We start from the raw sequence: 13,292 nt of genomic DNA, 5'->3' as shown, positions 1-13,292 counted from the left end.
AGTACAGTGAACTCACTGTCATGTGTCTGACCCTACCATCTGAATGTGACAGTGTGAATTTGACAGTTTTTCCCCACACACTGGCAGAAATGGGCTTCCATATATATACAACGTGTGATCCCCAAGAGGAGTAACTACTGCTGTTGTTACAGCAGCTAATGGGGATCTAAATAAACTTGAGTATTTCGATAATCTGCTACGCTGTAATTCTACTCCACTAAAAAAGTCTAACATTGTAGTTTTTACCCTGAAAACTACGATTACTTTGCAGCAGTGAAGGAAACTAAGTAACTACATACATTTACTCAAGTACTGCACACTTAAGAAGACACACAAAGGAACACACACATAAAGAAAACAAACTTTTTTCACATTTAGTGAAATCTTTACTGTAGCAGCAAATGCACACAACAATACACAGATGTAACATCGTGACTTGTAGCAGCAACTCAGAGGCAGTCCAGGTAAACCAAGACGCCTCATTAAATACTGTTGTGTGGACACAGTGAAAAGGCCACAATGCACTCCACCTCCCAAGTATCATTTCTCAAACACAAAAATCATAAAAGCTTAAATACAAAATAGATCTATTCTCTGATCCCTCACTCATTTGGAAAATATAATATTGCAGAGAATGTATTTACACCCCGGCTTTAAACGCCTCTGTGGCCCACGACAGGACCGTCGTGAAGAATATTTAACATAAAACAAAGGACACAATCTCATAAATTAATCATAGAGAATCAATTTCATCAAGACACAATTAAGAAATGCCCAAACCAAATTCAAAGCGACCTAAAAACAAATCAAACCGTCTAATTCCTTTACAAAGTAACATTCTTATCTCAGCAAACATTGGGAAATAACCTGGGATTGCTCCAATCGTTCAAAGGCAACATCATTGTAATACTTTGATTCAGGCAGAGCAGACAGCATGTGTCCGTCCACCAATAACCTAAGGCATTAATAGATATTGATCAACCAAATAACGATGGTCGATCTCACACTACCTGATTGTTAACTGCTTGTTTTTAAGTACATGAGACACAGGATAGGATACGAGTTTTAAGACAGAATTAGTTGTAAGAAGTACTTGAGAGAGTCACATACTGTCACACACTCGAATGCAAAGTGGAAGTTCAAGCATAATACGTTTTGCATTTTGTTCGGCTTTTCTTTTTGCTACATTACACCTCGACTAAATCACAGTGGAGGAGTTTTGATCCAGAGGCGACACGGTTGTTAAAATGTTAAAAATCATCCTGATGAGTGCTTCACAGTAAACACTGATTTGGTACTGGGCAGGACAAAAGACACCTAGCTTAACACCAGGCTAGATTTAGTTACACTATGTTTTCATCTACATAACTGTAACTACTGATTCAGCAGCATTTAAATGACTATATTTCACTGTCATTAAAATGCTGTTGAAACGCCAGATATATGGAACCTAGCTGTCTCAAAGTTAACCCCAGTTTTAACCTACGTGTCCTGCAAATCAACAAACAGTATCACCACTTCAGAGGGCCTGTGACCCACACTGATAACTACACCTGTATCCCTCATTTCCACTTCACCCTCTCTGTCAGCATCCACGCAGCACGTCCTCCCTGTTCACTCCAGTTGGGATGCCAAATGGGACACGGAGTGTGACTTTTCCAGCTTTTATTTCCTCGTACACACGACCCGTTTGTTCCTGATGGGAATTCCTCCTTCCTCTTGGCTTCGCAGCTCCTGTCTGTAGTTGCAGCCATTTTGTGTCCCAGGTAGTAAACATTTGATACACTTAAGGGTTCAAAATTGTCCGTACTAGTTGGGTTTGATAGCCCAGGGAAGAGCACAGCTTGGATCAGTCGTCGTAATCGCCGTAATCACTGCCATAATCTGCAGGGTGAGAGACACAGAGGGACAGATCAGAGACATGTTTTACTATGATTGATATTACCACTGCATAACTATGTGTTCTGCATTTTTCTGCTGTAGATGTACTGCAAGAGATATACACTGCTACTCTGTCAGGAAATAGAAAAAAGATATTCACAATTTGGCAAACAAACTAACTATAAATCATAACACCTACATAAAGAGTCTTGAAGAAAAGAAAAGAAAACTTAAATGAATTAGTGTAGCCAATTAATTTGTTAGTCTCAAGCAAACTGCAGCCTAACAGTCTCCTGCTTGGCAGGCGTCTCACATAGGTGTCACGTCATCCACCATCCGCTCCACCTCACAATGACAACGTCAGCTCCTGTACTACGTCACTTTAGAAACGCTGATATAATGTGTATAAAATGTCCAAATGTAATGTATTTGTGATTTTTAGAAGTGTACAATGTCAGCATTATCTCCTTGCAGCTTTCCTTTCGACGCGAAGGAGCAGCAGCTCTACTCCGAGCTTCCTCCGGAGGTCCGAGCTCCTCACCTCATCTCTCAGGCTGAGCCCAGCCACCCCACAGAGGCAACTCATTTCTGCCGCTTGTATCCTCGATCTCATTCTTTCGGTCACTACCCAGAGCTCATGACCATAGGTGAGAGTTGGGACGTAGATGGACCAGTAAATCGAAAGCTTTGCCTTCTGGCTCAGCTCCCTCTTCACCACAACGGTCCCACATGACTACATAAGCCGCACCAAACTGCAGATCCATCTCACGCTCCCCTCGCTTGAGGCAGTAACGCTCTCCCAAGGGGTCGGTTGAGATGGTTTGGACATTTTATCAGGATCCTCCTGGGCACCTCCTGTTAGAGGTGTTCTGGGTACGTCCCACTGGTAGGAGGCCCCGGGGTAGACCCAGAACACGCTGGAAAGATTATATATCTGCGTGCCTGGGTACGCCTTGGGGTCCCCCAGGAGGAACTGGAAAGTGTTGCTGGGGAGAGGGACGTCTGGATGGATGGATGGATGGATGTCTGGTGGCTTTGAGAAGAGCGATAGAATGGCTTCATTTCCCCATTGGAAAAGGCTGTCTGAAACCATACAAAGTGTTGAAAATCTTCTAAATATAGCGTACACTAAAGTGATATTGATTTTTTTAGATGGCTAAAATACATTCGGCTGCTGCCCCCGTCCATAGCAGAACTTGTTTAGCTTCCACGTCAGTATTTCTGCCTGCTTTTTCAAACTGGGAGCATAAAGACTGACACACTGACTATGGATATGTACCTCAAACAACCCCACTGAAAAAAATCCAAACTCTCCCTTCAAGAGCCAAAAACTTTGATTTTAATGGACGCCTCCCGTGTGTCGCTGTGAATGGAACTGCATGTACTTGAAACAAGGTGTCGCTGGAGGAAAGTAAACATGCTCAGCCTCCACACATTTTAAAAACACTGGAGTCCACAGAGACGCTCTGTGTTGTGTGACTTCATGAAGAGCAACAACAGGTCAGACTAGCAAAATGAAAAGTTCCACTGCTGCTCTCTGCATGAGGAGCAGTGAGACCGTCCATCAACTGACTGACTGACTCAGGTTTAATCTCCAGTGTCGGCAGGCGTTCGTCCTCCTCCGCTGTCCTTGAGTCTCCACCAGCTCCAGAGGTGCAGCTCTGAGGCTGACCCTGACCTTTGACCTCACTGTGGAGGGGGCAAAAGTACAAACAAAGAGTTTCCCTACAGGAATCAATTAAGTAGCTCAGGACTTTTTTTTATTGCGGCAGAGTCAGGGACCTTAAATTTTAACAGCCAGAGACGTAAAGTGAAGAAATTTAATCTTACCGAGGGCTCATTAAAACATACCAGGAGTCTGAGCCCAAACAGAGCCGTGACCCACAGAGGCAGATTCATTAAAGGAGTCAGTCAAACTATTTCACAGTCCAGACGCTCGGTGTCCAACTGAGAGGTGACAAAGCAGTCTGCTGCTGTTACCTAGATTCAAAATGTTCAAATCATATGAAAGTCAAGACAAAAGACTTGCTTTCTTTGAACTAAGAATATTTCAGTGTGGTGAGATTTTCTCAGGAAATGCAACACAAATTTCCAATTTTTTATCAAGTTATGTTTCATATGTCTGTCATATGACTGGTATGCAGGAGTCCAGTCCAAATATTCGTAGGTGTCTGCTCCTCCAATATGACAATTTGTAGCTTCTATAGCAAATATAAAGCATACATTTTGTATGCTTTACTTTTATATTGGAAATTTTACCTATTTATGGGTAGTTTAAACCCACGTGCGTCTGCACTCATTTTAATTTGTGTTGATTTTTGGCTCCACAAAGAGGAGCAGCTTCAGTAGTGTGGAATAAACTGTGGCGTCCTGAATGTTTTATGAACAGCCCCGGACTTCTCAGACTCTTTTAGTGACTTACCGCTCAGAGGGAACTCATTCAGCGGCTCCTCTGGCAGCAGCACAGCGTCTCTCCCTCTCCTCTCGTCATGAGTTGGTGTCATCAAGTGATTTTGTCATAAACCTTTGGTAATGTAAACCTACATGACGCTCCATATATGTGACTGTGTGACAGTTGTGGTATCATAACAGCCTGTCACAGGTTACAGCGTGATGATTAGAGGAGAAATGGCAGAGCATAACCGTCCAGGTGGAAAAAAACCCAACTCAATCATTTAGGATTTTACTAAAAGAAGGAAATCACCTGTAGATTTATATATATAGATCCCAGGGGACATTTTTTGTATTTGGGAGCTGTTTAAATGTGTAACTTGTGGTAGATTTTATTTAGTTGAACTATTAATATTGTAACAGAATCTGAATCTCACTCTGAGTTACTGTTGTTGTTCACAAACTAAAGAAATGAGACATCATTTTATTTTTTACTGAATATCTGAAGGCAAACTGTAAAACTAGATTAATTACTCTTTATTTAGTTCAGCGTCATCCAGTGGATTTTTATTGGCTCCAGGGCAGTTGCTTGAACTACAGATTGTATTTCAGCATTTTCATATGTCCGACACCACGGACACAAAAACTACAAAGGCAGATCAAGTTTGAGCCGCTCCTCTCTCTTGCTCTCTCAAACTCAAACCGAACTCGAATCAAACTGTACAACTAGGCAGTGCTGATTAAATATGAATCAAGATTCTGTTGCTGCATTGCTTATTTCTCACCTTAAATGTTCTCAGAAACATATTTTAGTGCACTCTTTGACTATAATTTGAGATTGTTGGTTACCAACCAGCCGCCGTGTTGTTTCCTGTGGATAAATGGCCAAGCTTGTGTTACCTACAAGTGGAGCACAGTCTCACTCTGAAGTCAAAATCCGGCGCCTGGGCAGTGACTTTCGCCGTCAGAAACTAATGAATAAAGGTGTCCTTTAACGTCGGCATGATACGTGACTGGCTGCTGTTACAGTTTAATTGCGCCCGGCAGCGTCAGAGGGAAACACAGCAGGACATGGAGAAAAGTTAATGCGGCGAAAGTACAACTGGTGTGGGCGGGAGGGGTGGATGGGTCCAAATTTCCTGTGTAAACGGTGTGTTAAGTGTATTTTTGAAAGAAGACAATGCATGTAACAGGCAGAGCTTGACACAGTGTCCCAGAACGTCAACAACAAACACACCCAGGCTACCTTGTACGTCGAATCTGGACGTGGAAAGTCCACGTGTTATAAAGAAGACAATCTCTCCAGCAGTGAAATAATTATTCAAATGTTCCTAAAAGCCCACATTAAAATGAAAACAGTCACCATTTGCAGCCTGACTGACACTGATTTGTAGAAAATTCATGAGTGAAGTTGATTTGTTGTGGAAACAGGTTGAAATAATCTCCACTGTCACATAAAACAAATGTGGCAGTGGAGATTATTTCAACCTGTTCTTTCTTTCAAACTAAATCATTGAAAATATGACTTGATGTGGGCCCTCTGCAGTGTGGATGTATCACTGTATTTTTGATATGTATGCAAATACACTTTATATTGAATACAGCTCAGTGCATAGTACTGTACATAGAGCCAAGCAGAGACATCTGCGTGGATTGAACTCACCCTCGCCGGACCAACCGTACACTCTACCTCCCCCGACTCCCTCATTTTGATGAGGGAGGAGAAAGGAAAACTAAGTGGAGATATCTTACCTAACTTGAATCGAGGTGGAGTTTCACTGGTCTATTGTTGTTGCATATACTTGTGATCGTGATTGGAAGTAAAGTTTAGGGATTCGGGGGTTTAGCGAGGGGTAATAGCTTCATTGGGGCCATCAGGTGTGGACCCTCCTTCACTGGTGTTTTCGATGATAGGTCCACAACACAGTTGTTCTCATCAGCAACACCTATCATCCCAGGTGTGCCCCCCTCTGCTTTTACTTCCTCGAACCCTGCTGTTAGTGGTATATCAGGGCCCAAGTGGCATCTCTCCTAGCCATAGCCACCAGTTTGCCTGTTCGGCTGCATCAAAGCAAAGAGGGCTTTGATACCCTGACGTTGGGCTTGGCCTCGAATTCCCATTTCTTTAAGCAGCTTGGTAGTTGACTTGCCAACGAGGCCTCTGCAGCCACCTGCAACTGGGCAAACCTTCGCTTTCAAGCTGCGTTGCTCAGCGTCGGTTGCCAGGGAAGCACAGAGGCTGATTCAGATCTGACAGTAACCTCCAGTCTCGTGCCCCTCCCCGATGGCTGGTGTCTGATTTTACGGTCCATGGATTTCTTTGCACCTTCTCGGACAAACCCTCTTGTAGTTGTGGGATGGAATGATGGAGGAGGTAGGACCTTGCTGGATGTCCGTCTGGTCTCCAGGGTAGCTGCTAGACATTTGAGCACCTGATTGTGCTGCCAGGTATAACGACCTTGTGTCAGGCTCGTCTTGCAACCAAACAAAATATGTTGCATTTCTGTCGTCCTCTTTTCTACTGTGCTACTGTAAATATGTTTTGCTTCTTTGTTTGTGTAATTACCTACAGACCAAAATGAACTTTTATTATATGACAAGTTAAGGATATAAGTCTGACAAACCAAACTGCACCGACACACACTCTGATCCTGCAGGTTAAACAAATCACTGTGTGTGTATAAACTGACCGTTGCTGCCCAGCAGCTCCAAGGCGCTGACACAAGCCTCCTCTTCCTCCTCATCTTCCTCTTCAGCAGCAGCATCATCGTAGACGACCGGCCCGCTCTCTACCACCACTCCGCTGGCGGGGGCTCCCACGGGCAGCGGCAGGGGGTTGGAGTTGGCAATCTGGGCAAACAGGAAATATTGTTGGTGGTGAGCAGACGTGTGCTGTTGAGTATTTTTAATATTTTCCTCTGCGTGACACACGAGTTTCCCCGGGGAAATCTAAGCTAGATCTGATCTCATATGCCCCACTTCCTTTGAAATGATAAAAATAATAAACAGTAGTATGGTAGTGGTGGTGTGTGGTGTGTGGTGTGAGCTTTAGGGCAGGTGGAGGGCACACAGTGTAGTGAGCAGATATTTCATCTGCCGCAGCATTCCTCATATATGGCTAAATACAGCATCAGAGCGTGACCACAACCTTTATTACCTTACATGACGTTTTTATCTCATTTGGATTCTGCTGTTTTAAATATGCATAGTCAACAGTGTACTTGTATCACACAGAAGGGTCAGAAAGGAACCAGAGCCTCGGGGGGAAAACACCCTTCAGAGTTCATAAAAAGACTGTGAAATTAAAAATGAAGGGGTGACGGTGAGCGTGGGGGCAAAAATGTAATTAGAGCCCTTTTTCTTTGCATATCACCACGTTCACATTGTCTTATTGAGCTGTCAAATGTTCACGCGTGAATATGACGACTTTCCCCTCCGGGCAACTGCAGGTGATTCAAGTGAGTCTGTAACTGGGAGAGTTTTTCCAGTTGCATGCTGGGAGACACAAATGGAGCTGGTTTTGATCAGACAGCAAGCTGCATGAAACAGGGGGAAACGTTCACAGCACGTCGGCAGCCGTGAGAGAAAATAAATAACTGCTGTAATAAAAAGTAGGTAGAGGTTGGAGAGGACAGAGAGGGGACCGTTTTCCAGCGGTGGAAAAAATGATAAAATAAATGTCAGAGTTAAACTGCGAGGACGAATGTTCCATTACATATTTTAGTGCATTCTCCCACAGAAGGGACAGCGGCTCCAACGAATGAACTAAACTGAAAACTAATCTGAAAATGCAAGAAACACCTCAGTTAGGGACGACTTATTTTCACTCCTGCCATCTAAAGAGAAGTTTTGAAACCTAATATTATTCTGGAGTTTTCAGAATTAATGTTTAGCTGACAAATCTGGGCTGCTCCAATTACAAATCAATGATCCCAACAATGCAGAGTAAAATGGTGTTCAATAGACAAAACAAGAACATTTACTTGATTAGATTTCTTTAGGGAATAGCATTGATTCTGCATGCGGGGGTGGTGAATGTTTTTATCAGGTCTACAAAGTGTTATCTTCAGCTTCAGCTTCAGCGCTGCAGGCAACCCAATTTTATGCAAAGTGATCGAATGTTTCTGATCAAAATGCTCATTGAGACTTGTAGTTGACTGTTTTAATAGCTCTGGTTATCAGCTTTATGGGTCATGGTAACACTGTAGTCACCAAAGTAATTGACCCTTTGCTAAGTCCTGCCCCCCGGACACAGACAGGCCAATCATAACGTAGCATCAGGTCGACTCAGACCAGGATCCGGCAACAACACAGCTGTGCTCCATTGTTTCAGATTTCCTTCATTTTCAGGCTGGTTTTGTGGATTTGGAGCTAAATGTTGTGCCTGGGGCACGTCGTGTATTAATGACACTCGTTACCTGGAGAGGTTGGAAAAAGATAAACGTTTCTTCCCTGTTCCAAAACCAAAATCAGACCCTGAAAAGTGTAGGGTTAGCTAGCTAGCTACTGAAGATATAGCCTACTGAATGTATACACATGCTGCTTTTGCTTTGTAATGATGACTGATGACTAGAGTAGTTGTAAAAATGGTAGTTTGAACGTATACAAGCTGCAGCCTTAAATTTTTTTCACCAAAAATCAGATGTTCTAACACAGCAGTATGGATTATTTAACCGGGAGCTTTTCATGTTTATCCAAATCATCAGGTTTAACTGTTGGCTGCATCTTTGCTCGAGGTTTGGTTACATAAATCAGGAAAAACACCACATAACACATCGATGTGGCTCCGCTGCAGAGGCACCAAATCAATTCGCACTTGCACTTGACGACGGCTGTTTCAATAGGATCTGTTTCTAAAACTGTGCTGCTGTCGGACAAAGAAAATTTCCCCTCGGAAAACACTCTGGTGCATCCGATCTCGTTGTGAAGAACCACCTCTCAACTTCAATCTGAGCTTTATTTATTTTGCCTAGTGATGAACTGTACAGATATCAAAAGGCAAACAGACTATTACACCGGGGAGGACGGGTGTGCATGGAGGATGATTTCATTTCTACCTGCCTTAAGCCAGAGAAACTAATAAAATATTTCTAAAAGAAGACTTTTACTTTATTTTTCATCTAAGTGCTGCAGATTTTTCAGCTTTGGAATAAAACAAATCGACACTTGTGCAGAGGAAACCCATCGTCTTCAGTTTTTCCACAACCACTAAAAGGGAACCTGCATGTTATCACTTTCCTTTCAGCCAGGGCTAATTATAAAGCCGGAGGAGAAACAGGTGGAGGGTCCACAGTGTGATGGAGAGATATTTCTGTTCTCCTCAGCAACAGCCTGTTAGAGTCCCTGCTGGGGCCTTTCCTTTCTGCCATCTCTCCCCCAGATTTGCCTCCTTCCTTTCCTCCCACCTTGCTTTTATTTCATGTTTCCTCTACTTTGCCTCTCTTTTATTCTACCCACACATCCTTCCTCACTTCATCCTTCACTCCTTCCTTTGTGCCGGTGCACATTGATTCTTGTTTTGGCTCCGACTCTCCCTCGTTCCTTCCCGCTTTCCTGCACCGCTTCTGCTTTTTATATCCTTTAGATTTCGATTTCACCCGACGATTACACAATGAAAAAATAAAAATATCATAAGCTAAAATATCTGCCATGAACACACGGCGCTTTCCTCTCCTTTCTCCTTCTCTTTTGTCCTTCCCTTTCCCCTGAGTGTATCCCCGCTGACTCGAACCTCAATGGGCTGTACGAGGCTCCTCATCACAGGAGCTGGACGCCTCATTAACTGCCGCTGAACACAGGCAACAATGCGAGAACATTAAAAAAATAATTAAAAAGAAAACACAACAGCATAAACACGGTGCTCCAGACTAATTAGGAGGTGAGAGCTGTTAAATGGGTCGGGATGGAGGGTGTGTGTGAGAGGAGATAAAGCTGTGGAGAAGGACGAGCAAGATGTTTTTGTGCTGCTACGACATCACTGTGCGTATTTACACAGAGATAATGTTGCACTACAAACATCTTGTTGCACGTTAGAGCAAGAATCAAACTCTGGAGTATTTACACTGTCGGCTGTCTGAGTGTCGGCGCTTTAACGAGAGAACAGCTCGTTAGGAGTGAGAAGGCAACTTGAACCGACGACAGGAAACAACCGCTCAGAGGGTTTTATGGGTGTGAGGATGTTGACATCTGATCGCCTGCACTTACTCATGCATGGAACAACTGGCAGAACTAAATGAAGTGAGAGCTAACCGCAGTTTGGATTATATTCAGACATTTCTCTCAGTGTTTTAAATAACATGACAACCAGAAAGTTTAACTCAGAAAACTAAAAGTCGAGTTAGTCACGTCCCTGTTGTACAAAATGTTGACCTTTTTAGATACAAAATCACAAACAGCATGTTTTGTTTAGCAGCTGATGGGTTCTGGCCGTGATTAGTGTCATTAATGGCCTCGATGGATTAATCAGCGTTAAAACAATTTCTACCATGCAGAACAGAGTGGAAATGAAAAAACAAATACTGCCTGTACAACCTCGCAGCAGATATTCCACCTAGCCGCTCTGCTTTAAAGGTACAAACACGGAATAAGAAAGAGTTGTTCTGCCTTTAAACCAGCAGTGGAGTAACAGCACCGCTAATCGATGTCTGTGTAAAAACTGTGAGCCAACAGGATGGGACGGGTGTGACGTTTTGGTATATGTGTGACCCATCGCCAGGAGATTTAAAAGAGCTAGCAGCAGTTAGCAGCTAACTCAGAAAAGAACAACAGCAACTATAAAGGTTGGAAACTGGGGAGACAATGAGGTCCAGGAGGTCCGGGAGCTCCTTACCCTCCAAGCAGAGGGCGAGATAAACTGCCATATGACAGAAATGGTAAAGTATAGTGTGTTATTATTTAGTTAGCGCTGTCCAACCCATATGCTATAGGTCACATTACGCTGATGTTTAACACGTCACACCTGTTGCACCTCTTTTGTTCTGTGTAAAAAAAAAAGCAAAGCCAGTGTGATAAAGTGTCTTTATTGTGGCGGTACTGGGGATCTTTGTGTAAGAAGGACAAAAGACGCACTCTAAATGTTGCACACAGCTCCTTTAAGCTAAATTTATGAGCATTTATATACTGTAGCTGCACCGTAGTTCTGACATCTGTTTTATTCAACGTAATCCTTTTTATGTTGATCTATGTTTTCTTTATACTGTGTCTTATTAACTTTATGTTTTATGTAAAGCACTTTGAACTGCCTTGTTGTCAAAACATGCTATACATCAAATTTGCCTTGATTCTGCACAAAATGCCTTCCTGTGTATGAAGCTCGACTTTTAAGTCTCTGATAACTTCATTAAATCTAATTCTGCTTTGTTCTCAATCTGATGTGAACAAAATAATTCTACCTTTGTGTATTCACATCTTGTCTGCTTCCAGACAAAGAGAACTGAACAATCAGAGCTCGATCAGCCCTCTGCCTCTCAGCTTCATCGGGGTGAACGAGGAGGTCACTGCGTTTCTGCAGGACGAGCTGAAAATGCTGCACGTCATGTGGTTTACCGCCGGCCAGGCCTGACAGCTTCTCTGAGAACCCAACTTCAAATAGACTCAGCCATCAATTGCCAAGACTATTGCTTGCATAAGCAGACTAGAGCTGCAACGCCAGAGCGACTGTCTGCAGTTCAAAGCCCCTCTCCCGTGACCTCATCACCCCTTTCAGATTTCTAAGCCTCTCTGAAAATCCCCACGTCTCACACTGTGCTGTCGGCTCCCTCCGCCAGAGCTTCAGTCTAAATGTGGTCCAAGTGAGCAGAAGAAGAAGGGAGAGGGCAGCAGAGAACAGCTGGGCCACTTTCAATTGGCAGAAATCAACTTGTTACTCCTCCTCTGTCTTGTAAAGTGATCGTTTCCTCCCTTGGCTTGTCTGAAAAATGTACAGACTAATTGCCGGGTCACTGAAGAGAGGGAAGGAAATCAGTTTCTTGTTAAGCGACCAACAGAACGAGCTCGGCAAGCGACACCCAAAGTACAAACATCTCTTTTCAATCTGGCCCTGTCGCTGCAGCGTTACATAACAGGAGCTGCGAGCGAGAGAGGAGCAGCCTCAGCCAATGGCAACAGCCGTTTGCTTCCAGTTCCCAGGGGAGGTGAGGGGGTTGCTAAGTAACAAGCCTTGTTGACCCGGCCCCTCGTGGCAATGTTTTCTTCCTGGTTGACAGAGCCTGAGCTCCCCGAGCTCCTCCATTCAGAGCTGCCAACAGCAAATGATGGAGGGGGAGACAAAGACTGGGAGAGGAGGAGGAGGAGGAGGAGGAGGAGGAGGAGGAGGAGGGGACAGATGAAGGGATGGGAAGGAATGTGGAGAGGAAGAGAGGAAATATAAAAGGGAGAAAAACGGGAAATAGAGGACAGCAGCAGAGCGAAGCATTAACGAGAAGAGGCGAGAACACGAGGGAATGAAGCATAAAGTTAAATGATGAGGAACGATGAAAGAAGAGGGAGATTTAAAAAGCAGAACAACAGGAGGAGGAGGTGGCTGAGGAGTAAGGAGGAGAAGGAGTCACTTGTCCTGAAAGTACTTTTTACCCTCTGTTAAGTTTTCTTTTAGTGATCCTCAGTGTTCCCAATTTAGACACACTTGAGTCTCCGGGATAATTTAATGGCACTGCAGAATAATCTGTGTTGGAGGTTAAAGTGAAGACCATCCCTGCGGCGACACCTCACATTCAACCCAGCTCAGTAACACTGTAATGATGCTTTAGCTTTTTAAAGGAGCTGTATGCAAAATTTAGAGCTTATCTACAATTCCGATTCTGAGGCGCCATTGTTTACACACGGCTCTCAACATGGAGGTGGCTAAGCTGGCAGCTAATGGTGCTAACAGTGCTGACAGAATGTAATCTAATATCAGTGGTGTCAGCTTATTACCCTTTGTCACTCTTTGAGTAAAGCCATGCTGCGCCGATTTGTGTTTCCATTGTCTGCGCCGGAGATGGACCTTCTCAGGACTAGGTCCAAAGGCCCGTCTGCCTGCC

At 43.8% G+C, this 13,292-nt stretch overlaps 1 protein-coding gene across 1 annotated transcript in view; it reads right to left on the bottom strand.

The window, feature by feature from the left end:
• Positions 1 to 360: 360 nt before the first annotated feature.
• Positions 361 to 13,292, bottom strand: part of LOC126401136 (transcription factor IIIB 90 kDa subunit-like) — a 153,567-nt gene continuing 140,635 nt past the window's right edge. Inside the window, exons 17-18 of the mRNA XM_050062238.1 lie at positions 6,963 to 7,122; positions 361 to 1,884 (exon numbers count right to left, since the gene is read on the bottom strand). Of these exons, the coding sequence (XP_049918195.1) occupies positions 1,850 to 1,884; positions 6,963 to 7,122 (195 nt within the window). The 3' untranslated portion in view covers positions 361 to 1,849. The remainder of the gene's footprint in view (positions 1,885 to 6,962; positions 7,123 to 13,292) is intronic.

This window comes from Epinephelus moara, chromosome 14 (assembly GCF_006386435.1).
Source record: "Epinephelus moara isolate mb chromosome 14, YSFRI_EMoa_1.0, whole genome shotgun sequence".
NCBI classification, from domain to species: Eukaryota; Metazoa; Chordata; class Actinopteri; order Perciformes; family Serranidae; genus Epinephelus; species Epinephelus moara.
This window is presented reverse-complemented; position numbering and strand designations above follow the sequence as displayed.